Raw genomic sequence first — 27295 nt, 5'->3', positions numbered from 1 at the left:
AGGATTCAGTGCCTTTATAAATAACACATGAGAAACTCAAACGAGAGTGCGTTGCTCCCACAGTGCCCACAGGTATTGCAGGCTACCAGAATAATATTTCTGGCTGAAGAGAATCTTTGCTCCACCTCATCCATTACACAGCCACTTGGCTGGAAACCCCTGATGGCCAACAGGTATATTCCTATGAATGTTCCCAGACACTAAAGCCTAAATTTCCAAGGACTTGTATAGGATGTGGTCATACAGAACCTGGTTCCCACTGTAATGGTAAATTTGAATTTGGTTCTGCACATCACTATACAGGTGCATAAAATGGACTTGTATCTATCACAGATACTTATATAGTCCCCAGTTCTGTAGTGTCTAAGTACCTCACAATTTTTAATGTATTTATCCCAGTGCTGTTATCCCTATTTCACAGATGGGAAAGCTGAGGCACAGACCGGCTAAGTGACTTGGCCAAGGTCACACAGGGACTCTGTGGCAAAGAAGAAAATGGAACTCAGGTTGCCCAAGTCCCCATGTAGCACCCTAACCACTGCACCATCCTTCCTCTCACTTAACTGCTGATTTGAGCATCCAGATGTAGGATTTTGTATACCATCCATTGCTGTAATCACCTCTCCAGAGGCTGATTCTCCTTTCCCTTTCATCAGCTTTACACTGGTGTAACTCCACTAACTTCAGTGGAGTCACTCCTGTTTTACTCCACTCTGAGAGCACAATCAGACACCAGCTCTGTAAACCATATTACAAAGAAACTGCCCCTAATAGGTCACAAACCGTTCCTTGCCTGCTTCGGATCCTGATGATGAATGGCTTGGAGTTCTCTCATGGGGACTACTGTTCACTTTATATTAGTGGATGGCTCTCGTTTTTTAAGTGAATTTGAGATAAATGTTATCTCCCCTTTTAGGTGGTTAGTAGTGAAAGACTCTTTCCTAATGTATATGAAGATGGACAGCGGAGCCATTTCCTTTGTCCTGTTGGTAGATAAAGAATTCAGCATTAAGATTGGCAAGAAAGAGACTGAAACAGAATATGGGTTACGGATTGACAATCTCTCCAGGTGAGAAATGTATATTTTATTTAGACCACTTTTCCCCCCCAGTTTTTCACTTAAAAATTGGCTTCCTTTAATTCAGAGGAGGCCATTCCCTTATATGCAGGATGTGTTATCAACTTGCACCTTCTACAGTGAGTCAACACGGTTCAATGAGCGTCTCCCTTCAGGGTTCCAACCCCATCTAACAGGGAGGAATGCCAGAAGAATCCAGCCACCCTATTTTTGTGAGAGAAGAATCCAGATCAATGAGACAGTTCCTCAGAGGGTGTAAATGGTCATTTAAAATTTTTTAGCATCCATGATGTCATATGCTGTTCCCAGTTACACTGATGCTATCCCATTTAAATCAATGGGGTTGCACCAGTGTAAGCAACATTTGGTCCATGGTGTGCAAAATGTGCAGGTAATATCTATCTATTGTTTTTATAGGTTGTCAGTAACTGTGGTCTCTAGGTACTGATATATATATATATATATATATATTTTATATATATATATATAAATATATATATATATATATATATATTTTATATATATATATATATATATATTATATATATATATATATATATATTTTTATATATATATATATATATATATATAGATATATATATATATTTTTTATATATATATATTGTTTATATTTTATATATATATATATATATATTTTATATATATATATATATATATATTTTATATATATATATATAAATATAATGCTGATATATATATATATATATTTTAAAACCTCAGCTCAGTAGCTAGCTGTTGGTCACTTTTGATTAAAAAAATGTGATTGATATTCAGTTCCCATATCAACATGTTCGATAGAACTAGGCTAAATAAAAGTGTGCTGCTTACTCGTTGTTTTCCGTTCTTTGGTTATTTTCCAGGTCATTGATTTTGAAGTGTAACAGCTACAGACATGCCCGATGGTGGGGACAGGGAATAGAAGAGTTCATTCAGAAAAATGGCAAAAACTTTCTAACACATCACAGATTCGGGTCGTATGCAGCTATACAGGAGAATACTTTGGCAAAGTGGTAAGATGGTCCCTGCAGTAGTAGGAATATGCTCTATCTCCCTTTGAAATCAATGGTAAAGCTGTCATTCTCTTCAGTGGGAGCAAGGTCATGGCCCTACTGATTTATCATTCACATTTAAAGAACATGGGTGTTTGAATTTGCTGACTAGACACTATAAATCACTGTGGGAATATCAAAGATGCATCTTCCTTGTCTGATCTGCAGAAAAATTTTAGGATTAGTAGCATAACCATTTCACCCTGTTATGACTTTGCTTTGCAGTGATCAGAGCTGTTAGATTTTTTATTTTTGTTGAGATTGGCCACATTAGTGGTTCATTAATTTCAGAATAAAAGTGGTATCTTGATGAACGTGTAACTCATAGTAAAGCTAATAAACAGTATGCTTATGAATGGAGAACAGAACACTCTCCTTACTTTAGAAGCTGCTACTTTCACTTCTTAGCTTGACTACTGGTTTTGGGTAACATTTTCAAAAGCACCTAAGTGACTTAGGTGCTTTTGAAAATTTCATCCTGCACCACTTTCAACTCCCTTCTCTACGGCCTCTCCATAAAGTAGCTGCTCCGATTCTGGCATGGTCACATCTTCCCCCATCTCAAATGAGAGAAGTAAACACAACATCCAGTAGAAAGTGTTTGCAGGGTCCAACCCTGATGCTGTATTCTCATGTTGCCCCTCCTGAAAGCTGGGCCCCATTGTGACAGTGGTATCAGTCCACTGCTGAATGGTATCATGTATCTGAGGCCTTACAGGTGGGCTTCCCAGTGGGCTGAAATCAGTGACATGGAGTTGGTTATATTCTAAATGTAACTTGGTTTATTGATGCACATGCACCAGTTCTGAATTGAGGTGGTCAAACAGCATGCAGAGCAACCCCTCCTTGCATGTCTCAGTCCAGTTCCACTCTCTGGTTCCCAGATAACTCTGTCTCAAAGACTCCAATCATAGCCCAAGGCAGAGAGCAACCTCTCCTGCTACTCACACATCTCCATCTATCCCCTGAAGCTCCCTCTACATCAAAACCTTGCATAATCCAAAATTAACATCACTGCTACATATCTTTCCAAGAGTCAAAACTTGCTCACCCAATAAGAAAAAAAGAATGTGGAAGACTACATACAACAGGGCCACTTGATCATGCCTGTTGCCATAACAATATTTGATTGTACTGGTTTAATTAAGATAGTAACAATGATGTGAAATTCTCCTTGCATGTTTTCTTAGTGCATGAAATTGAACGTGTTTACTTTTGAGAAAGGAATTTAAACGATATTTTCATTTGCTCATTTAAAGTACTGACACTTTTCCCCCAACTACGAATTCTCCATGCAATTAAAAGAAAAATCCCAGTATTGTGTTTGGCTTTTTTTCAGGTATGTAAATGCAAAAGGGTATTTTGAAGATGTAGCAAATGCCATGGAGGCAGCGAAAGAAGAAATTTTCATCACAGATTGGTGGTTCGTATTCCTGCGTTTGGATTTTGTCCAGCAGTCTCTGTGAGAACGTTCATTACAATGCTGCACTATTCAAAGGCCTTACATTATGGAAACTAGCAGTGATGCCAGATGGTTTGGCAGCACATCCAAACCTCTCACAGTGAGGGTTTTCATTCAAAGGCCTTTTCAGGAGACTTGGCAGCAATAGTGAAAGCTTAAAATCATCAGTTTGGGTGTCTCCTTCCGAGGGATAATCTTGAAGGGCTGCATGGTACAGTGAGGCACCACCTGCATTGAGAGTGTTACGGGGCTGCACGGCCTCACTGGGAACTCCCTGGAAATGTCTCAGGGAAGCAGAAGAGCTCTCAACACAAGGGGGAATGTACAAATTTAGGCAATGCAGGACATGCCCCTGCCACCGCCGTGCATGGCAGGTCAGGAAGAGGAGAAATCAGCATCTTCAAAGACCCATTCTGTAGTCTATCGTAGTGGCCCATTCAGGCTGATTGCCGACTGTCTGGTGGGCATTCCCCAAATACACACACAGCTGTAATTGTTACATAGTCAATATTCCTAACCCCAGATACAGAACTGACACATGCATACAAATTGGAGAATCACTTTCAGCAAATCATAACCTTTCCAATGATGCCTCCCATGACCCATCTTGCGTAAAACATATCTTAGTTATGCCATAGTCATATTACAGCCATATTTGTATGAAGACTATGGGGTGCAGCGTCACAGCTGGATGTTGCTGCGGCTCTCTAGTTCTCTGGGTGCAGTCCGTGTATGTGTCAGGCACTGTGGCTAATGCAGGCCATTGCTAGCCACGGAGGGCAAAATCCTAAAGTTTGCTAATGAAAGTTGTGTGAATGATGATGCAGCTTAGAAAAGAGAGACTTTGCAGAGCACACCCTAGAAGAGGTGTTTAACTTCCACTGGGTATGGCTGTGACGCAGGTAGCAAGAGGCAGGGTGGGCAGTCCACTCAGCTGTAGCAGTGTGGCAGTGTACCTCAGTAATGGCATCCCCACACATGTTAAAGAAGAGGCTGCAAGGAAGCAGTCAGGAAGGGTTCAACTGAAATCCTCTGTTGGGATTTGGTGGTGATAGTGCTGCTGCCAGATGGGCCATGTTTGCCCCCCCTTGGTGCGTGCTGTGCATATGCAATTCCAATACTGGCCGTTTATACTTTTCTTGCCAGCTTCTGCTGTACCATCCTGATGATGTCATCTGTCACGAGCTTCAGCACACACCACCACCGCCTCCTCTTATACCATGTTCCCTAGCTGCGCATGCTTGGCTGCTCTGTATTGTGCACTACCCTCAGCTGCTTCCTTGTCAGGGCTGGCTTTATCTTGTACTTGCAGCTGGTACACCTTCTACCTGAGAAAGGATGGTCTTGTGATCAACACCCAGGACTAAAAGTTAGACTGTCTGGATAGCTTTCCTGTCTGACCTTGGACAAGTCACTTAACATTTCTGTGCCTCTGTTTCTTCATCTATAAAGTGGGCCTATAATTATTTCCCTACCTCTTAGGGGTGTTTTGAGGCTTGAGCCAGGCATATTTGTAAAGCACTTTTTGGTTCTCAACGGTCCTATAGGAATGCAAAGCATTATATTAACCCTCACTGACATGAATCTGAATCCTAAAATGCTTATAAATAAACTATATGCTGCTGAAGCTTCAGCACACACTGTGTCAGACAATTGGAAAATTACATTTCAGTCCCTGTGTCTCCTGCCTTATACAAGGCAAGAGTCAATTGTTATCATAACTTGGGATTGTGAAACTTACTGGATGTTACAAAAGCTTAGGAAGAGAAATGTTGCTGTCAGAAGCATGTTTTCAGCAATATGCTTTAGTCAAAGTTACTGGGCTCAATACAGGAGTAACTGGATGAAATTCTGTGGTCTTGTTATAGAGAAGGGCAGATTGTATGATATAATGGTCCCTTCTGGCCTTACAATCTGCATATCAGTGAATGCTATCCTGATGTGAAAGAATGGCACCCTATCTTCTGGGGTAGGCAGCAAGGAAAAAACTGTACAAGTCTGAAATCTAGGTGTCAGGAGAGTTGAAGTCCTGAGTGTTTTCTTTTAACCCCCAAGTTATCTACCAGGAGTATATTTTTTTCTGCATGAGATCTTACTCTTTTCTATATGGAGTCTACCTTATGCATCATCGTTCACTTTGGTCCCACTGGGTGCTGAATGCAATAACCTGATCCCTGTCAATGATCGGTCATTGGCCTCTGTGCTACACATGGGACACATCAGCTGTTACATACGGCACCATTGTTAAAAAGCAAACAATAACAGTTCTGTGAAAAAATCGTGGGCGAGGAGACTTCACACCTAATGAATAAACTCTTTTAGTTTCTCTGCCATTGTTGAAGTCAGTTAGTTCAGTTGTTCTCAACCACGGGTCCGGGGGCCGTGAGCAGGTTTCAGGGGGTCTGCCAAGCAGGGCCAGCATTAGACTCGCGGGGGCTCAAGGCAGAAAGCTGAAGCTCCACCGCACGGGGCTGAAGCCCAAGGCCTTGAGCCCCACCAGCCTGGGCTGAAGCCAAAGCATGGGCAGTTTAACTTCACAGGGGCCCCTGTGGCATGGGGGCCCCAGGCAATTGCTCTGCTTGCTACCCCCTAACACAGGCCCTGGTTTTTATATGCAGAAAACCAGTTGTGCCACAGGTGGGCCCTGGAGTTTTAATAGCATGTTGGGGGTGGGAGGCCTCATAAAGAAAAGGGTTGAGAATCCCTGTGTTAGTTGACCTTACACATAGTTTTCACAGCACAGAATGTTTCTTTCTTTTTTTTTCTTTTTTTTTTTTAGGTTGAGCCCAGAAATCTTTATGAAGCGACCCGTGGTAGAAGGAAATCGCTGGAGACTAGACTGCATTCTCAAGCGGAAAGCAGTAAGTGTGCTGTGCCTACAGGCTACCTTAGGCCCTGATTGCTGTGAACCCCATGATAAGGCTCCAGGTAGGCGCGGGGCAGCTTCATGCAGCTCCTTGCAGGACTGAGGGTCTCAAAGTGCAGCTTCGCTCCTTTTTGTTCCTACATGACCTGCCCTTCCCTCTTTCTGTGTGCGGGTAGAAGTCGCACCCAGGTAGACTTGTGCATCATTTCAGGGGGACAGGGCCAACGAGAGCAGCGACAGATCAAAGATGCAAGAGGAGGAGGGAGTGGGAAGCTCAGTGCTGAGCGCCGGCTCCAGCGTTTTTGCCACCCCAAGCGGCCAAAAAAAATAAATAAAAGCCGCAATTGGCAGCATTTCGGCGGCAGCTCTACCGCCACCGCTTCATTCTTCGGCGGCAGGTCCTTCCCTCCAAGAGGGACTGAGGGACTTGCCGCCGAAGAGCCAGATGTGTCGCCCCTTTCCGTTGGCCGCCCCAAGCACCTGCTTCCTTCGCTGGTGCCTGGAGCCAATCCTGGGGTCAGGGCTGGTAGCCAACCAGCTGAGCGACATTCAGCGCTGCACCCCGCTGGCTCAGCTTTCAGATGGAGAGTTGTGGGGATGCCAGGGCACAGCACCAGCGCGACTTCCTAAATACCCCCAACAACTTTTCTTCCATAGGGGAGAAGCTGTTTCTCTCTCCCCCAGTGGCTGCTCCAGGTTCCTGGGGCATTGATACAGCTGCTCCTGCTCTGCCCCCGAGCTCTTCTCCCTCTTTGGTGTGGGTAATTAAGAGACATTGGGCCAGGCTTCTCACTGCAGTTATTGGAGTAACACCAGGGCTACACTTGGCCCATGGGAGTGACCAGTCTGCCGGGGATGGTGATGCAGAGACAGTGCCCTTCATTCATGCTATTTCCATAGATGATGATAGATGCATCTCTTTCCAAAACTGGCTCTTATTAAATTGCTGATGGTGCCACCCACCTTCTAAGGAGATAAAGATCTCCTTAGCGAGTCATTCAGTAGAGTGTATAACGTATGTCTAAATTAGAGGGGGCTTGTTATCAGTTTGTAATGGTGAATTATGCTAAATGGGTCCATTTCTGTGAACATCTAGAGGTTTTAGCTTAACCGGTTTAATGACTGAAAGTCACGCACTACAACAGTGAGCTACTGTGTGCAGGGTAGGATATTTCTTATTTTAGTAAGGAAACGCCTGTCTGCAATAGACTTGCTCTTAGCATTTCCCGACACTGTTAGCACCAGTGCAGCTCCACCCAGGCCCTGCTCAGAGCGGGTTTAGTGAGAGTTGTTAAATTGCCTGCAGCTGTCTGAAGCCCTGCATACACTAGCACTCTCGCTGTTGCTACTGCTGGTTTTGACTGCACCAATGAGAGCAACCGTGAGGAATTCTAGTGAAGTGGAGACTTCTGTAGACAAGGCCCCAGCCAAAAAAAGGCGGGAAGGTGATAAACTTTCCCCCTCTAAATACGACTTGTGTTAATGTGACTGGAGAAACACTGGGAGCTTCTTTTTTGGTAGTTTGCCCTCATTTTCTATCCCTGTCCTACTACATTGCTCCTTTGCCCCGATCCCTGTATTATCACATCCTTTGTTTGGTCAAAAAGGGGAGTAAGGCCAGTTGTGTCAGGCCAGCCCTTCCTCTCCTGCTTAGCCCTGCTCAGACTGTGGCACTAGCCGTAAGCAGGGGAGCAGGAGCCCCTGGCCTGCTCCTCCCCATTGCGGGTAAGCCGAGAGGGGCAGGGAGTGGTAGGATGTTATACCCAAGTACATTAGAGGGAATTGAGGGGTTTTTAAAAGTATAAACGATGTAAGATGTGAACACGTACAAACTGGGTCAGGTTCCTCTGAACTGGACATTATGTAGAACTTGCAGACAATATAGTTATAAAGATGACTCCTGAACTCTGATTCACATTTTAACGGAGGCAGAATAAGCAAATGGCTGCATAGCAGGCCTCTATGCTCTGATAGCTTTGCTATATTTAAGGCCTGTCCTTCTATTATAATCTCTTTCTCTCTCTCCCCTTGTCCTTGTTTGAAGCATTTCAAACTGCTGATGACTTGATGCCCTTCCTTGTCTCCAGTGCAGCCTTTTTGTACGACTGATGCTTTGAGATGCTGAAAGGCTGTGCTTCCTAACGTGTGTTAGCACTTAGGCCTTGGCTACACTTGCCAGTTACAGTGCAATAAAGCCTCCCCGAGCGCTGTACCTCACTCCCCGTCCACACTGGCAAGGCGCATACAGTGCTGTGTCTCCGCGGCTACAACGCTGCTGGTACTCCACCTCCCCTAGAGGAATAACAGCTGTTGCGTATTGGCTGAGACGCTGCTGCTCCAGTGTAAATGGAGAGTAACGTTATTACGCACTGATTGACCTCAGGAAACTCCCCATAATCCTTTTAACTGAAGGATTAATCCTTCTCTTGTTTTGTTGTGAATTCCGGAGGAGGAAGTGCCCTTTCAAAGCTCTGTTTCGGGGGCTGCGTATCAAAAAGCCAAACACAGCTACTGTTTGCTTTGAATGAGTGAGAGGCGGCGTGGGGGGAGGGGGGTTGGTGTCCGTTTCGGGGAGTGGCTGCTTATCTGGTCTATGAGAAAAAAAGAAACAGCTGCTGCTTTCAGTGAGCGGGGGGGGCGAACTTACAAGAGAGCGTGCTGACTCAGCACTCCAAAAACCCACTCTCCCTCCCACTACGCTCCCTGTCACACTCCACCCCACCCCATTTGAAAAGTACGTTGCAGCCACTTGAATGCTGGGATAGCTGCCCATGATGCACCACTCCCAATGCAGCTGCAAATGTGGCCACGACAGTGCGCTGGCAGCTGGCAGTGTGGACAGACTGCAGCGCTTTCCCTACTCAGCTGTATGAAGGCAGGTTTAACTCACAGCGCTGTACAATTGCACGTGTAGCCATACCCTTAGGGACAAGGAACAGCACCACCAGACCTATTGAACCTGATTTAATTTCTCCAGTATCTCAGAAATCTCACTAGCTACTGAGATTGGAAAATAGAGCGATGTGTTTGTTGTCAGTTCCAAAATGTTCCTCCTGCAATAACAGGTCTGTGTACTCAGCCTGAAGCATTTTTTCATGTCTCTGAATGAGCAATGGAGCCACAGAGAAAAGGTGCCGCGTGTGATTTTCTATAATGCTGGGCTGCATTTTCAGCAGGCTTGCCCTGGTCCAGCTAATGAAAATACTGGTGTTGAGTTGCTGCTTTGGAAGATATTACCAGTGACTCAGTAGGAAGGCATGGCCAACTGAAGACCATACAGTCATGTGTGAAAGGGGCAGAAGCCTTGGTGGGAACCTTAAAATAATGTTATATACTCCCATTCCACACTAGTTCTTTTTGTAGCCGAAAGGAAAAAGACAAACATTTTTCTTCTTTAATTTTCTTTAAAGAACTTTATTAATATTAAAATGATCTTCTTATCACTTAAATCAGCCCCCAGCCCGGAACCCTGTCCTGTACCCAAGCTCCCTCCCAGAGCTTACATCCCTCACTTCTGCACCCCAACCCCCTGCCCCAGGCTCAGCAAATGCACACCCCACAGTTGAGAATGTTACACTGATTTGTGACAATCCCTGAAGGGTTTTGGATCTATAAACCACAAATGACACTAATAAAAAGTAAAACTCATGAAATGTCTAGTGGATTCTATGAAACTAGATGCAGGGTGATCATATGACCCCTGCACCCAAACTCCCTCCCAGAGCTTGCACCCCTCACTCCTGCAGCCCAACCCCCTGCTCCAGGTTCAGCCTGGAGCCCCCTCCCATACTCTGAACCCCTCAGCCCCAGCCCAGAGCCTGCACCCCCTCCTGCACTCCAACCCCCTGCTCCAGCCTGGTGAAAGTAAGTAAGGGTGGGGAAGAGCGAGTGATGGAGGTTATTTACCCCCTTCACATAACACAAGAATGAGGGATCACCCAATGAAATTAATAGCAGGTTTAAAGGAAACAAAAGGAAGTACTTCTTCACACAACGCACAGTCAATCTGTGGAACTCGTTGCCAGGGGACGTTGTGAAGGCCAGGACTCTAACTTGATTAAAAAAAGAATTAGATAAGTTCATGGAGGATCGGTTCATCAGTGGCTATTAGCCAAGATTGTAAGGGACACATCCCTGTGGGTGTCACTTAGCCTCTGACCGTCAGATGCTGGGTCTGGATGACAGGGGATGGATCACTGGACAACTGCCCTGTTCTGTTTATTCCCTTTGAAGCATCTGACACTGGCCACTGTTGGAAGACAGGATACTGGGATAGATGGACCATTCGTTTGCCCCAGTGTGTCCATTCTTATGTTTTTGTTTTATGGCAGTTGGAGCATATACTGGTCATGTCCACTGAAAGAATCTAGCTTTATTTTCCTTACCAACATAGGTGTTCCTGTTGCTATAAATGGCATGAAAGTATTTGCGTAGTGTGTAGAAGAAATAATTGACACACTTGGGCCTGTAAGTGGCTGGTAACTATGCAGGAGCAAAGCTATCTTCTGATGTCCACAAAGCACTTCCCTGGACTTCATTGGCCATTGGATTGGTAGGTAGAATATGGCCCATAACATAGAGAGGGTCTAAACTCTTAATATAAGCTTTAGAGAAATGCAGGTTAGTGGCTTTTTGAAAGATCCTTAGTTTGTGTAAATTGACATAGTTCTACTGAAGTCAATGGACCTACACTGCTTTGCAGTAGCTCAGGATCTGGCCCCATATGTGTGGCCAAACTGTGCTAAGAGAAGTATGCAAGCCAATGGAATATAGACATGTAGAGGAAGATACTACTCAGTGTGAGTCAGGGTGGCAGAACGGAGCCTCCAAAAGGCACATTAGAAGTGTGTAAAGTAAAGGAACCTGTTGTAAGATTGGTGCTGACTCAAAGTGAAATATTTTTTGTGTAGCACATGTTCTGAAACACATCTGCACAATAATGCCCTTCTGAAGGCTCTGAGGAGTCCTACACAGTTTGAAGGGACACTGGCAACCTGAAGTCCAGTCCCTTGGAAATGCATTAAAAGTCAGTGTCTGTGGTCTCAAGGTGCTATTTCTTGTGTTGCATTCTCTTCAGAGCAGGGACTATATTCGTATCTATTTGTATAATGGCACCTCCAGGCCCTCCGCTGCTTCACATGGTGAAGTCCAGATTGAACAGCTAACTCTTCAGGGAAGCGCTGAAATGAAGTGCAGAGAGGAGAGGGAAGCTGAAGTCTTCCACTGTATTAGGGATCAAGCTGAGGGTTCTGTCTCAATATCTTCAGTCAAACAATTCCTACAAATAAAATATCCTAAAAAACCTAAAATGTTTTAACTCACTTGATCTTACAAATTCAGGCAAGGCGAGCTGGCTTTCTTGGCATTGTAGTTCAGAGGTCTGAGTTAGGCATAGGTGAGATCAGCCTGTGTCAGAAAAATCCTACACTACATCATTACAGAAAATCCCTCAGAACTTCTCACAAGGGAAGAGTCCAATCCCCTAAGGTGCTCGGTGTCTCCTGTGAGCTGCTGAGCACTGTCAACTCCCATTCTTGTTAATGGGAGCTGAGTTTGCTCAGCACATTTCAGGATCAATCTGGGAGCCTCTGACCAGGAACTGACCTGTTGGATGTATGATCTCAACCTGAGCTTTTCCCACAAGAACAACATGTGCACTCCCCTTAACCTACCATCCCACTGAATCTAGAAGTCTGGGGTTTTCTTGCTTTTGTTGTTGTTATACCCATTTAAATATGTGCTTGCCATGTATTTACTTTCTTTTCTAATAGCAACAAGGAGTGAGAATTTTTGTAATGCTCTACAAAGAAGTGGAGCTTGCTCTAGGAATCAACAGTGAATACAGCAAGCGGACCCTAATGCGTCTACATCCGAACATCAAGGTATTCATATACCATGTAACCTTTATGAAATACATGCATGTTCATTGCCCTGTGTGTCTAATATCAGCTCCCCAAATTTGGGCGAGAGATGAGGAAACTCATGACAATAAATGGGAAATGCAGTTTGCAGTCACCATTACAAGGGAGAATATTTTTCGAAGACATATCCATATCTGGTTCTACTCTATAATGGGCACTAGTACTTGACTGTGGCAGCTCAAGTACCTGAATAATTGTATATAAATATATTTCACTTAGCCTTGACAAGGTTCCATTAATCAACAAAACATTCACCTAGTTCAAAAGAGTTTTGTTTTATATGACAAGTTAATGAAGTTAGAGCAAGTGGAAAAAACTTCCTTTCTGCTCTCACACACAGACTGAGCTAGCTAAGAGTCTGGCCCTAAAAAAATCTACCAAAATATGTGCACTAATATCCACATTCCTCAACATCCCTGTATGCCAAAATATATTGGGCCTGGTTCTGATCGCCAGTGGTTTTAAAACCTGGCATGACTCCACTCAAGTCAATGTTTGCAGTAATGCTTTGACATAAATAAATGTTGAAATTATCTATCACACTCTTTCATTTTCAGAAATAAAGAAAATGAGCCTGGTTCTCCTCTCATTTACTATGGTTTGAAATAGCCATTAACAAACCAACTATCAAATGAAATGGCCAGCTTTTTCACTGAAATATTTAGAGCAGTAAAAGCCCTACTGTGGACACAGCCATATCAGCATAAAGGTGACTCATTCTAGTATAGTTATGCCCCTTCCTATAAGGGAATAGCTGTACCAGTATAAAGCACCTTTATACCATTGTAAATGTGTCCACACTAGGCGAGTTGTACCACTTTAACTATACTGGTGTAGTTAAAACGGTACAACTGTATAATGTAGACAAAGTCCTAAAAAAAAAGCATTTTATGTTTGGCATTGGTAGGTATTATTGGTCAAATTAAAGCCCCGTGGCCTTATGGGCAAAGATATTAAATAATATCTTGGTTAGAATTGTTTCAGGTCTTCTACATCAGTGCTTCTCAAAGTCGGTCCGCCGCTTGTTCAGGGAAAGCCCGTGGCAGTCTGGGCTGGTTGGTTTACCTGCCGCATCTGCAGGTTCGGCCAATCGTGACTCCCACTGGCCGCGGTTCGCCATCCCAGGCCAATGGGGGCTGCGGGAAGCAGCGTGGGCCGAGGGCTGTGCTGGCCGCCCTTCCCGCAGCCCTCATTGGCCTGGAGCAGTGACCTACAGCCAGTGGGAGCCACGATTGGTCGAACCTGCGGAAGTGTCAGGTAAACAAACTGGCCCAGACTGCCAGGGGCTTTCCCTGAACAAGTGGCGGCCCGACTTTGAGAAGCACTGTTCTACACAACAGCTGAGTTCAGTTATTTTTCTTTATTTAGGTGATGAGGCATCCAGATCACGTGTCATCCTCAGTGTACCTGTGGGCCCATCATGAGAAGCTCGTTGTCATTGACCAGTCTGTAGCATTCGTTGGTGGCATTGACTTGGCCTACGGCAGGTGGGATGATGATGAACACAGGCTGACCGACGTTGGCAGTGTGAAACGAATTGCAGGAACAAAATCCACATCTACAGTGAATCTCATAGTAAGAGTGAATTCTGTACATGTGGCTGTTAACATTTAATGCCATGTACACTAGGCAATAGTCATGCAAAATGGAAATAAGCAAGTCTTTCTTTCTGCATTTTTAGGGCATATGTCTGTAGCCTTAGCATGTGCAGAATTCCTGTGGACTTCAATGTGGCTTATAAAATGGGATCCTTATTAGGACCAAATCCTTCAGCTGCCAGAAAGGCCATGCCAGTTAAGACCATAGGCGCCAACTTTCTCCGGCGCTGGTGGGTGCCCGTGGCCCCTGCCCCTGACCCCACCCTGACTCCACCTTTTCCCCACCCCTGGCCACACCCCCATTCCAACCCCTTCCCCAAAGTCCAGCCCTAACTCCGCCCCCTCCGTGCCCCTATTGGATCCCTTCCCCAAATCCCAGACCCGCCTCTACCCACAGCGCGCCACGTTTCCCTTCCTCTCCTCTCCCTCCCTGCCCCGCGAATCAGCTGTTTCGCGGTGCAAGTGCTGGAAGGGAGAAGAAGCAGGATGCAGTGGTGCGCTCACGGAGGAGGCGGAGGTGAACTGGAGCAGGGGGGGCGGGGCGGGGAGCTGCCAGCGGGTGCTGAGCACCCACCAATTTTTTTCCATGGGTGCTCCAGCCCCGGAGCACCCACAGAGTCGGCGCCTATGGTTAAGACCTGTGTGGCTCTGCTGCAGGGGCAGGGACAGGAATGGAGAGGAATAGTTGTAGGTGTAGCGAGTGCAGTAGCTGAGCATTGAATGATCCTTTGGGGATTTTCAGAACAGTTCAGCTCCTATTTAGGCATCAAACTAAATAGCCAGTTATTCGCAGGAACTCAAGTTGGGTGCTAAACTCTTTGGAAAATCTAGCCGTAGGTATCACAGTGGGAGCACCTGAGTGCTGAGTACCTCTGGATATCTGGCCCTTATTTAGGTGCCTAAGGGCTTGTCTACACTGCGAAGTTGTCGACAAAACTTTTGTCTTTCACGGGTACTTAAAAGAACCACCCCACTCCCCATCCCTGCACGAAAGACAAAAGTTTTGCCGATGCAAGTGGCAGTGTGAACGCGGCTTTGCTGGCAAGAGCACTCTCCTGCCGACAAAGCTAATGCTGCTCGCGGGGCTAGAAGTATTTTGTTGGCAAAGGTGCCAACAAAGTACCGAAAAAGAGCGTTTATACATGCTGACTTTTAGCGACAAGGCTGTGTCGACATAGAAGCTGCGTGATGTAGACAAGAACTGAGCTTGTGTAGACAAGACAGAACTGAGATCTTTTTGAAAACCTGGCCCTGTGTGACTGAATTAAATAGAGAATTTTTATTTATTTTTTTATGAAAAGGAGCCTGTATAAAGACCTCTGGAAAATATGCAATAAGCCAGAATAGTTTTCCAGGCAGTATATGGCAGAATGCACTTTTTTTTCTTGCTTGTTTTCTGCTAAGTAAACCCTCAACAGTCACTACACCAAGTTCATCTCCATAAGACACATTTGCAGTTCCCACTGAAATCGACGGGAGCCGTGTCTGCATGTCGTAGGGCAGAACTTGGCCCTGTGAATATTTCAATACCTGTGATATGAATGATCACCTGTAATTTAAATGGATAATCTTCCATTCATCACCCTCAGCAGTATCCTTTGTGTCTTAAGCCTACAGCCGAGTCCACTGAAGCTTTAGCCCTGAAAACTCAGCCCCTGGGGAACCTGCCACAGCACAGAAATAGTGATGACATACTAGATTCTTCAAGAATGAAAGGAATAGGAAAACCCAAAAAGTTTTCCAGGTTCAGCATTTATAAGCATCTCCAGAAGCACGGCCTACACCATGCTGATAGTGTGAGCAGTATAGACAGTGAGTCAGGTAAGTAATACTTCTCTACTTTACCTACAGAGCCTATAATTAGGGACGAGAGTTAATGGTTTCCTAAAGTGCTAGAAGGGTATTTTGTTTAGTGAAGCCTTGAGTTTGCCTCTAAATGCATCTCTGTTTGGTTAACAAACAGCTGGCACAAAACAAGGGTGGCATTCAGTTTGGTTGGGGACAGCCCCAAACCACAAATGAAGAAACCATGCTATAATATGGTGTAGCGTATGTGGTGTGTTATGTGCTGTGATGTATGTATAGATATGTACATTGATTTTGTGCTAGGAACGTTTTACATTTGTGGCAGAGATACTGGCATTTTTGCATCATATTCATTATAGCAAATGAAGCAGGATTTCCGAAGATATTATGGGCCTGATTATGCTCTCACTTGCACTGGTTTTACTAAGTTTTAACTCATTTCACTCAGTGGAGTTATTCCTGATTTACACTAGTGCTAGAGAGAGGAAAATCAGATCAAAATTTGAATATGTGAATGCAACATTTACTTCTATGCATGACTGAAGTTACAGGATGCCACTATAGGCGCACCCAAAAGCCAGAATTCATACCAGCAAGCCTTCCACTTTTGAAACAGAGGAAGAGCTGTTTTGGGGAGGGGTCTTGTGTTAGGGGGCATTTCAGACTTTACAAAGATGACTCATGTCTCTGGTAGGAATGATATGCAGGAGAATGCTTTGCCTATGGTCAGAGCCAGTTCAGAATATGAGCATACATTAGTGATGGTTTTGCAACATGAATATTTGCCGATCTGTGCTCAAAACTGTAATGGGTCTTGTATTTGGCCCACGGTCGTTGTACCATTATTAATGTTCTGTTCAGACTGTCTACAGCTGATTGGACTGAAGTCCTGCAAGTTATTTTAAACATTATTGGGTAACTGATATGGTAAAAGCTCTAATGCACTTTCCCTATAAATGGAGCATCTCAACTCTCTGCAGGTTATTGTAACCCTAATAGAAGCCAGCAGAATTTAATCCAGAGTTTAAAACCCCACCTGAAAATGTTCCATCATCCCACTGAGTCCAAACAAGGGCTCACTGAGTGTGAGGACGGTAAGTGAAGGGCCACCCAGGTGGAGTTACCTGCAGGCTTTACTGTTGGTGTGTTTGCTGTTCAGTCATGGTGAGAGTTAGGTGGGGCTTATGGATTGACATTCTATTCCTTCGGTATATGTATTGCCTTCCATCTATGTCATATTCCCCTCTAAAGAGGCCCTCGCAGAATCACTTTCTTTACAGGCTGATTTTTAAAAGACACTAGGAAGCTGCATCAATGAGAAGATAAATATGTAACAAAAGCGGGTGCACTTGGGAAGTTTCACTCTGGTTCTACAGCTCCGCCCATTCCAGCTGTATTCCTCATGCAAAGTAATGGGAATATTGCTGAAATTAGTAACACCTTTAAATCCAGAATGGATTTTTTTAAAGTCAGCCCAGGGCATGAAGACAGCCTTGAAAAGATCATGAATATGACAGTGTAAATGTTGCCAGACCTACATTTAGACCAGGAGTCTCAAACACGCGGCCCGTAAAGTTATTTGCTGCGGCCCACCAAGCTCCCCGCGCCCCCATTGAGTTATTTCCTGCGTCCACCAAGCTCCCCTCACCCCCAGCGCGCCATGTCCCCGGTCTTCTGCCTACCTCCAGGTGCTTCCCACCGCCAAACAGCTGTTTGGCGGCACTTAGCACTTTCCAGGATGGAGCAGGGAGGAGCGGGGAGCCGTGCGCTCAGGGGTGGGGATTTGGGGAAGAGGTTGAAATAGGGGCAGAGAGGGGGCAGAGTTGGGGTGGGGACTTTGGGGAAGGGGTTGGAATGAGAGTGGGGACGGGATGGGAAGAGGCGGGGCAGGGGCAGGGCCTCATGGAAGGGGTGGAGTGGGGGCAGGGCTGGGGGCAGCGGCGGGGTGGGGGGTGTCAGTGATGCGGCCCTCAGGCCAATCTGCTAGTCCTCATGTGGCCTTCATGGTCATTTGAGTTTGAGATCCCTGATTTAGCCGAAGATTTGGCCACTCTCATTCTCCAAGTCAGAGTTTTCTGTGGGTGGGTAAGACAGGTAGGTGAGTGCACATCATCAGTATATCAGCATCACCTGTTATTTTGATCCATGGAATGACAATAGATTGTGCTGCTGAAAAGACCCTTTCTCTTACAGGTAGGCCATCCACATTTGATGTACTTTGCTTTGATTTCAGTTATAGAGCAAAGGAGGGTTGTTTCTTCATCAAACGAGCTTGTGTAGAGGAAAGCTGACCTGATTGTTTATGTAGCAGTTACAGCCAGCATGATCTCGAAGAAGAGTGCTAGACTCTGCACTCCTCACCTCAGTCTGACAGAGCCCAGCTTTGTTGGCCTGCAGTGCTAGACTTTTCTGAGAGAGTGACAGTGTGGAACTGAATCTGAGTTTTCATAGGCTTGCAGGCATCTGAAGAAGTGAGGGTTTTTTACCCACGAAAGCTTATGCCCAAATAAATCTGTTAGTCTTTATGGTGCCACCGCACTCCTTGTTGTTTTCATAGGCTGGGGAGTGTTTTAAAGCTGACATTGGAAAGCACTGATACAAACGATTTAAAGGGACCTCTGTAGCATTAAGGAAACTTCCCATTAATAGCAGAAAAATGTTGTTTTTATATTTTCATTTATTGGAATGTTATAGATTAAACAAAGGTTCCAAATGACAAAATATTTACTAGAGAGACAAGGTGGGTGAGGTAATATCTTTTATTGGAGCTCCTTCTGTTGGTGAAAGACACAAGTTCTCAAAAACTTGTCTCTTTCACCATCAGAGCCAATAAAAGATATTATCTCACCCACCTTGTCTCTCTAATATCCTGGGACCAACATGGCTAGCTACAACGCTACTACAAACCAAGTATTTAATAGTGACTCCGTACTTTAAATCTGTAAGGATTTATACATACAAATCCAAGGGCGGAATTCGGACCAAAATACCTTTCTAGTGAGCAGTGTATGCTCGGAATATTGGTTGAGTAGAAATTATCATTTGTTTAATAACCATAGTTCACTGGCATTTTTGTCATTTTAGTTTCTACATTGTGGAAAATTTACTGTCGACATGACCTTAAAACTCTATTGATACTCACCAAAAAATGAAAGTCACTTTTCATAACACTGGATACTGAGCCAACCTTTTCCTTTTATGGACTCTTTCAATAATAGTCTTCTAAGATGTAAATGGTCAGCTTTATATAAAATATAGACCTTGTGTATGAAAAGGACACGTGTTTCATATGTATATGGACTGCCATATATGACAGTGGCCACTTATATGTTCATTCATTATGAGTCAATGTATGATCACATACGGTCAGTACATAAAACATATTCTACTGTAGCATTCACATGTATGTTACATATGTTTGTATTCATGTACAGTCAGTGATTTCCATGCCCCACCTGTACTCTCACTAACTCATGCAGAACTGTGCTGTTTGGATGTAGCTTTGCTAAGACTGTAACCAGAGTGTCAATGTTGCATACCTGTTGCATGGCATTTTGGGCATGGGTTGGCTTTTTGTGATGTTCCAACGGTGCTGGCAAAACGTGCTTTGTGTATATTGCCGTAGGTGGTTATCATATTGTCACTCGTGTGGATTGTTGAATATTTCTAAAATATTGTTGTGATTAAAAAGTTTTTGTGAGTGCTTGATTGCCTGGCTGGCACAGTACACTAGATGCAGTAGTTCAGGTTCCTGAACATCTTTGGGATTGTCACGCCTTGAACTAGCACTAAAACCTCAAAGGAGGCGATAGTGCAGGATTCTGTCAGCAACTGGGGCAGTGCAGAACAGGTCAGTTGTCATGAGAGAATACATGTCATGGGGGGATGCAGAGGAGACTAGATAACTGTAGTGTTTTTCACTCCATCTGGGCTGTGAGTGTGACTGATCCAAATACTTAGTTACTGTCTGAGAAGCTGAGTATCCCCATGTGTAAACCTTGGTCAGATCATATAAAAATAAAATATATAGGATAAAAATATATAGGGGACATCAAGCCTCTTGCTTCAGAACAGAAGCTCATCACTTAAGTGGGGTTACAAAAAAACTTTCCTTGTTATGGCATAATTGTCCAGTCAGGGTTGTTACACCATTCTCTGAGCTATCCGATAGAGGCTACTGTCAGAGACAGGATATCACACTAGTTAGAACATAGATCTGATCCAGTGTGAGCTTTCCTGTTTTTTTAGACGGGAGGTGGAAGGGATCATGCTACTCCTCGTTTATATGCTCATGGCATTCACAAAAAGAGGTGTAAATTTCAAGAAAGGAGTTGGGGGAATGGGAGTAATTTTTGCATGTAAGTCATTGCAAGGATGTTAGGCCCTAACTTTTCACCATGAAACTGCATCCATGTGCTGAACATGTAACACAATCTCAGAAGCTGAAGTTGTTATTTAAAGAGGCACTGGAAAAAGGGAAGAGACCCATCTTTGTGCTAGCTAAAATTACAGTGGAGAGACCCTTTTGTGGAGTCAAAATCATGAATCCTATAAAATTTATGTTTCAATTAGAGTTGATATGTACTTTACTACTCCTGTATATTTAGTTTGTACTACTCTCTACTGCACACAGATATAAAGTCCCACCTCCCACTGAAGTCAGTGGTATATGAGAGCAGAATTACAATTGTTAATGCTTTCAATGTAGGTATCCTTCCTTGCAGGTTATTGTGGGATGACAAATAGCTGAAGGGTAAAATTTCAATCTAGTACAGAAAGGATTCAGATCTAGCTTCCATTACCAACGACAAGACATGTTAATATAATCTCCCTTGATTGCGTACCAGATGTGTTATACTGGAGAAGGGAAACACAGAGACTTAACTGGAAAATTATCTTAGCTGACTAAAATTGCAAGTTATGCTGATAGTTTTCTATTCAAGTGCGATTCTCATCTGTGCTGTGTTGAAAGCAGTCTTAAAAACAACCTTAGAGCATATGTTATTGACACTTTATAAACCTGACAGATAAAGGATCAATCCGCAGCTTGAAGACAGGTGTTGGAGAACTTTTTGGGGAGACCAGATTCTGGCATGGAAAGGACTATTGCAATTTCGTCTTTAAAGACTGGGTTCAACTTGACAAACCCTTTGCTGGTAAGTGCCATTGCAATCTGGAACCAACTTTTTTCCCTGCAAGACAGTTTGTCTCATTCCCTAGCTCCTCTACTGCCTTAGAAGGCTTCTCTGCAGGGCTGGCTCAAGGCACCATCTTAGCAAGCAGGTGCTTGGGGCGGCCACTCCGGAGAGGGGTGGCAGGTCCAGGTATTCGGCGGCAATTCGGCGGAGGGTCCCTTACCCCCGCTCAGAGCGAAGGACCTCCCGCTGAATTGCCGCAGATCGCAATTTTTTTTTTGGGGGGGGGGGGCTGCTTGGGGCGTCAAAACCCCTGGAGCCGGCCCTGCTTCTCTGCCTTTTTACTCTCCTGAATTGGCGCTAACGAGACCCACCTGGTCTGGCTGCTGGGAAGAGGCAGCAGAATCCCAAAGTAAGGTAATAAAAAACAGATTTCCTATGACAATAATGGATAAGTGAGCTTGTGGCTTACCAGCCCCCACAAAGCTGACCTGTCCTCAATTTTAACTCCTAATTTGTTAGTTTTTATTTCTGGAAAGATTCCGTTTGTAGGAAGAGATGCTGTGATATTCTTAATTAATGTCTGATACTGATCTGAGATGAACTATAGCAATTTTTCCCTGTCCATATAGATTTCATTGACAGATACACCACACCCAGAATGCCATGGCATGATATTTCATCCGTTGTGCATGGCAAAGCTGCACGGGATGTTGCTCGACACTTTATTCAGCGCTGGAACTTCACAAAGGTAGGTGTGCAATGAGATAGGTCCTGCAAGCCCTCAAATCTGAATGCTTCGCCTCACATAGGGCTATATGCAGGAATAATTTGCATGTCAGCTAGTCAAGGTTTGCCAGATTGGGCCAGTAAAGTATATATTCACTTGCCCTAATGTCCCAACAAGTAACCCCGAAAAACTGTGACTCTGACAGCAAGTAATGAAGATAGGTGTCTCATTCTCCTGTTACACCACTGTGAATTTAGTAGGTGGAAAATGAATGAGGTCTGGGATGTTGTTAGCCAAGGGGCGAGTGCCATTGTGCTGCTATTCTAGCAGTTCCTGCTGGCTGGTTGGGAGGGACACAAGAGCCAATAATGTGCCCTCTTGCGAAGCAGCAGAAGGCACAAGGAGCAGTTCAGTCGGTGATCCCACAGCCAAGGGGAGCAAGGAAGATCAGGGCCGTCAGGCCAAATCCACAGCTGGGTGATCCAGCCACCTGGGCAAACTAGCAATAACCAGGATTTTCAGGGCCAAGAAACCAGGGGAACCTGCCAGTGGAGGCCATGTTGGAGTCCTGGACCGACAAGGGTCCAATCACCAGAGAAGCCCTGGCCTCCTGGGGATCCAGTCACTAGGACTCAACTAGCAAGCACATGGGATCCTAGCCAGTCCTCTCCAGTGGGGAGGACCTATCAGATAAGGACCCTCCATGATGATAAGGGAGTCTTGGGCAGGCTGGAAGGCAACCCACACTGGGAACCAGGCCAGTAGGCCCTGTCGCCAAGGAAGATGGTGACTAATGGAGCAACAGAGTCCCTCTGTTCTTCCTCATTTGCTCCCCACTCTTCTTTCTCTCGCTCGCCTCTGGATATTTTCAGAACCATTCGGAACAGGAATTTATGAGTTTATGAATATGAAAAACTTTATGTTCTCTCCCCCCCAATTTTCTGTATTAAGAGAGGAGCATAAAAACAGTAAAAATCTTCAGCATAAAAATCTGAAGAAAATGTGTTTTAAAATACAGTATCCTCCATTTTTTTTTCTTTTGAAGATCATGAAGCCCAAATACAGATCCCTGTCCTACCCATTCCTGTTGCCAAAATCTCAGCGAACCGCCGGTGAGATGAAGTATCGAGTGCCCGAGTCTGTATGTGCCAATGTACAGGTGGGTGTAAACAGTGATGAGCTGCCAAAATCTTAACAACCGGTTCCCTATAAAAAGTTCTGATTTAAGGGCGGGGGAAGCGGGGGAGGGGCCGGGGTGGAGGGAGACATACTCATGGGGCCGGGGGCCCCTGCAGGGCCTAGGGCAAATTGCCCCACTTGCCTCGCCCCGCCCCCGCAGCCGTGGAGCTCGCATTCCGCCCCCCCCTTCCCTTGCCTGCAGCTCAAAGCAGCAGGACCACTCAGGAGCTCAGCTGAGCTGCCCAGCTGCTGGCCATGCTGAGGTTCTGCGGGGTGGGGGAAGCGGGGGAGGGCCTGGAGGAAACATGCAGGGCCCGGGCCAATTGTCCCACTTGCCCCCTCCCCTCCGGCCAGCCCTGGGGCTTGCAACACACACTCACACTCCTTCCTTCCTTCCTTCCTTCCTTCGCTGCTCAAAAAGCGGCAGCAGGACTCTTCCCGAGCTCAGCTGAGCTGCCCAGCTGATGCCGGCGGCTGGCCACGCTGCAGCTGGGGGGAAGCGGGGGAGGGGCCAAGGGAGCCTCAGCCTCCCCAGCTGGGAATCCTGGGAGCAACAGGATGGTCCGGCTGGCGGACTGGAGTTCTTTGCCCACCTCCTGGCCCTTTAACAACCGGTTCTCCACGGAGGTCTAATTTTAGCAACCGGTTCTTGGGAACCGGCGGGAACCGGCTCCAGCTCACCACTGGGTGTAAATGGCATTTAATGGAATCCTCAAATGAAGAACTTCCTAGCACTTGGGCTCATTTTTAGCTCTTTGTAATAGGAGGCCTTGGTAGTCTTCCAGCTGAAACTTACAAGATTTTAAAGGATTTAAAGTGTAAATTACTTTTTATTTTAAAATGCAACTTAGCTGGCCAGATACTCAGCTGGTATAAGTCAGCATAGCTTCATTGATTTCAGCAGATAGAGACTGATTTACAGCAGTGGAGGTTTGGGTTCAGTGTGTGTAAGATGAATTATACAAATGACATTTTAAACTCCATTAGTTGTGCTGAATGCATATGTTAAATGTGATTATTAAACAGCAGAACTAGACATGTTAGGAATGCAGGGTGGAAATGGAAGTGCTTAGGAAGTGTGCCTAGGAAGTGACAGGAGGGAGAGAGAGAGAGAGAGAGTGTGTGTGTGAGAGAGAGAGAGCGAGAGAGCGCTTTTGTCAAATACTGGTGGTCAAAGCTGAGCAGGAAAAAAGTGCCTAGAATTCCCAAAATAAGTTCTTCAGCCCAGACTCCACCTGGCAGCAGCTTGAGAAAACGTTGGAAAGTCTCTGCCACACCACCTGCAAGTATGCTGCTCCTTCTGATGGACAGATCCATCGTGAACAGGTGTAAGTGTTCTTTAGACATTAGGTACCTGCTGCAGGGAGAGTTGTGGGGTAGATGTAAATGTTGAGAGACCCTGCAGCACTTGCAGCAAGTGCTGTATGAAGCTGTGTGTGTGTGTGTGTGTATATGCGCGCATGCACATGGATATGGTGCTCTGTATGCACCAGAACTAGGATGCTCAGTGTGGATGGTCTGCACTGTTACAGTTTGCACTATGTCCGTCACACCAGTGCAATTTTCTAGCCTAGACCCATCCTGAGAATCTCTAGTGTGTTTCTTGAGCCTGCCTCCTGATGTTGAGTTATGCTGATTCAATCAGAAAACATAATGAATACTCAGGTGACTTATGTGACCAGTCAGAACTCACCAACAGAGCTTGAATACAGAATGTTAAGTATCAAACCCAGTGAACCATTAACCATCAATCAACAGAAAAAACACTAAGCAAAAAACAAAGGAATTGGTTGAGAAATCCAGTAATGAATACATTTCCAGAAAATTTTGATCTGCTTATAGACATCTTGTAAATTATTCATTGCAAATTACACAAGCTCATCTCTAATGGCAGACTGCAGCCTTTTGAGAGCTGTCAGCCTTGCTCATCCATGAGCTGCATAAAGCTGTAGACATGTAAAAACATGTTTTGCTGCAAACATGGCTTCTCCCTTGAATGTTCTTGGAGTGCAATATCCCTTCTACCTGCACATAGCAAGTAGTATTTATACTGCTGTGTGGTAGAAGCTGGCAGTGAGCCAGAGAGCTTCTTAGGGTACATCTATACTACCCGCCGGATCGACGGGTAGTAATCAATCTATCGGGGATCGACTTATCGCATCTCGTCGGGATGCAATAAATCGATCCATGAATCGACGCCTGTACTCCACCTCGGCAGGAGGAGTAAGCAGTGTCGATGGGGGAGCCGCGGCAGTTGACTCGCCACTGTGAGGACGGCCAGGTAAATCGAACTAACATACTTCGACTTCAGCTACACGAATAGATCGATTCCCCCCCCACAGTGTAGACCAGCCCTTAGTCTGTATTTGCAAGATGACCCACTCTAGCATATTGGTACATGCACATACTGCAATTCTGGCAGCTGCTTCTTCTGTAATTTGCTTGTTTTCCTGATTTTGATTTGTTTGTCTAATGGAACTGCACACAATAGGAAGCTGGGTTACTAGGAAACCATACAGGGAGCCTCAAGTGCAGGGAGCTCTGGCTGGCAGTGGAAATGCAGTTTACTGAGCAGTGTTATAAAAGATGTTATGTGTGTTGAAGTTATAGCTGAAGGTTAATAACTGGCTCAACATCTATTACTGATGATGGTGGAAATTCTGGCTTTTGCAGGCAGAGATCAGATGGAAAGGGCTGCAGGTAATGAGCGCCACATAGCAGTCAGATAAGCCCCCTTTGAGTAAGAGTGTCAGAATCTGGCCCCTAATCTCGCTCTCCCCTCCCCCCCCCCCCGGCCGCCGCCGCCACCATACATGCACACACCCAGGGTCTCAGCTCGGTTACTTAGCTTCCTTGTGTAAATACCCAAAGCATCACATCTGGTATTTCCAACTATGCTAGTGAGGCAGCTGGGTCCATCATGGAACCTGCCTTTCTCTTTCTTATCAGCTCCCCACAGCAAGACGCTCCAATGATGTAAAGTTGATCTTTGTCTGGCTACACAGTGTTACTGTGAGCAGGACGCAGGCGTCTCATTTACCTTTCAGTTTGACTGCAGTGATGGTTCGAGACACGAACAGAGTCCCTCTAGTCTTTCACAGGCACTCTTACCCAGAAGGGCAGGAGGGATATGTTTTTATATAAATCCTTCCTCTAGTAGAGATGGGTCAAACCCAGAAACATTTATTATCATTGTTTATAGAGCACTAGTGGTAGGGTAGAGTCCTTTTACAGGCAAATGGGAGACAAATTCCCTGCTCCAAGAAGAGTAAAATCTAATGGATAGTTTTAATGGGACTTGCTGAGTGCTAGACACTGTTGAAAATCTGACCACTTCTTTTATCTGCGTGAATGGGAGCTGAACTCTCTGTTTGAAAATCTGGCTCCAGTTGTGAGTGCTGACTGAGCCCTTTTGAAATTCTGGACTTGATTAGATGAAGGATGGGTGGGGAGTGGGACATTGCCAGAGAAAGCCCACTGACTGAGCCATGATGCTGATGTTTTATCTGTATTATCATAGCGGCCTCTAATTGTTAGTTTCACAGGTTTTGGTCTGCTCCCTCCATCTGTTTTGTTGTCACTTCTTTGAGGGGAGGACTGGGGTTCATAGGCCTTCTGGAAGAAGTGTTGTAAGGAGCTGTTGGCAGGAAGACAGGGTGAAAGCACGGCAGAACAGGTCTGGGTGGGGTTTGGATTGCATCATGGGGCAGTCGAGTCAGTCCTGAGGGAATGCACTGGAAAAGATGTGAAGAAAGGAATTAGAAAGGAAGGAGGGAGTTAGATAGCTTGTGGGTTGAGTCAAGCATTCTCTCAAAGTTTGGGGTTTGATTATCATAGCACCTTGGCTCATGCAAAAATCAAAACTTGTTTGACAGGGAGTCACCAAACTGAAATCACTCTCAGTTTTTCCAACTCTAATTTCCACTTATTATCTAAGCAAGACACAATAAGTCTGTGACATGGTGAGACAACATCACACCCTGATCATACACACAGTGAATCATCATGCACCCTGAGTGGCTCTTAGAAATTTGCTCCAGAGTACATATTGTTTGCAGTTATGGAATAACTCCCAGCAAATACTGGTGGTGGTGTTGTTGCTTGGATTAAAGAGGTTAAAGGGATGACAGCACTTGCATAAAAATTGCATGAGTGATGGGAGGCTGCAGAGCTGAGGGGGAGGGAGAGGAGAGAACACCAGTGCTGGTTTCTGTGTAATATGCCTAAGTAGTATGCAGACCTTTTCTCTGAAACTGAAGGATTTTGCATTTCAGTTTATTAATTTTGAATGTATTGACAAGAGAGGACAATTTGACAAGAGTGGTAAATTACATATTAGTAATAAGTAAATATTAATTGACAAGAAAGTTCAGAGCACGTATAATTAATCTGTGGCAACCTAAACTTCAGTTATTACCCTGGAGTATACAGTGACCACTCAGACCTTTAT

At 45.0% G+C, this 27295-nt stretch overlaps 1 protein-coding gene across 1 annotated transcript in view; it reads left to right on the top strand.

Annotated features, from left to right (window-relative positions):
- The window catches only part of PLD1 (phospholipase D1), a 134891-nt gene that overhangs the window by 82411 nt on the left and 25185 nt on the right, over positions 1–27295 (top strand). Inside the window, exons 10-19 of the mRNA XM_045031116.1 lie at positions 917–1069; positions 1960–2109; positions 3488–3571; positions 6390–6471; positions 12248–12358; positions 13766–13972; positions 15606–15816; positions 20829–20957; positions 21569–21687; positions 22712–22825. Of these exons, the coding sequence (XP_044887051.1) occupies positions 917–1069; positions 1960–2109; positions 3488–3571; positions 6390–6471; positions 12248–12358; positions 13766–13972; positions 15606–15816; positions 20829–20957; positions 21569–21687; positions 22712–22825 (1360 nt within the window). The remainder of the gene's footprint in view (positions 1–916; positions 1070–1959; positions 2110–3487; positions 3572–6389; positions 6472–12247; positions 12359–13765; positions 13973–15605; positions 15817–20828; positions 20958–21568; positions 21688–22711; positions 22826–27295) is intronic.

This window comes from Mauremys mutica, chromosome 9 (genome assembly GCF_020497125.1).
Source record: "Mauremys mutica isolate MM-2020 ecotype Southern chromosome 9, ASM2049712v1, whole genome shotgun sequence".
NCBI classification, from domain to species: Eukaryota; Metazoa; Chordata; order Testudines; family Geoemydidae; genus Mauremys; species Mauremys mutica.
This window is presented reverse-complemented; position numbering and strand designations above follow the sequence as displayed.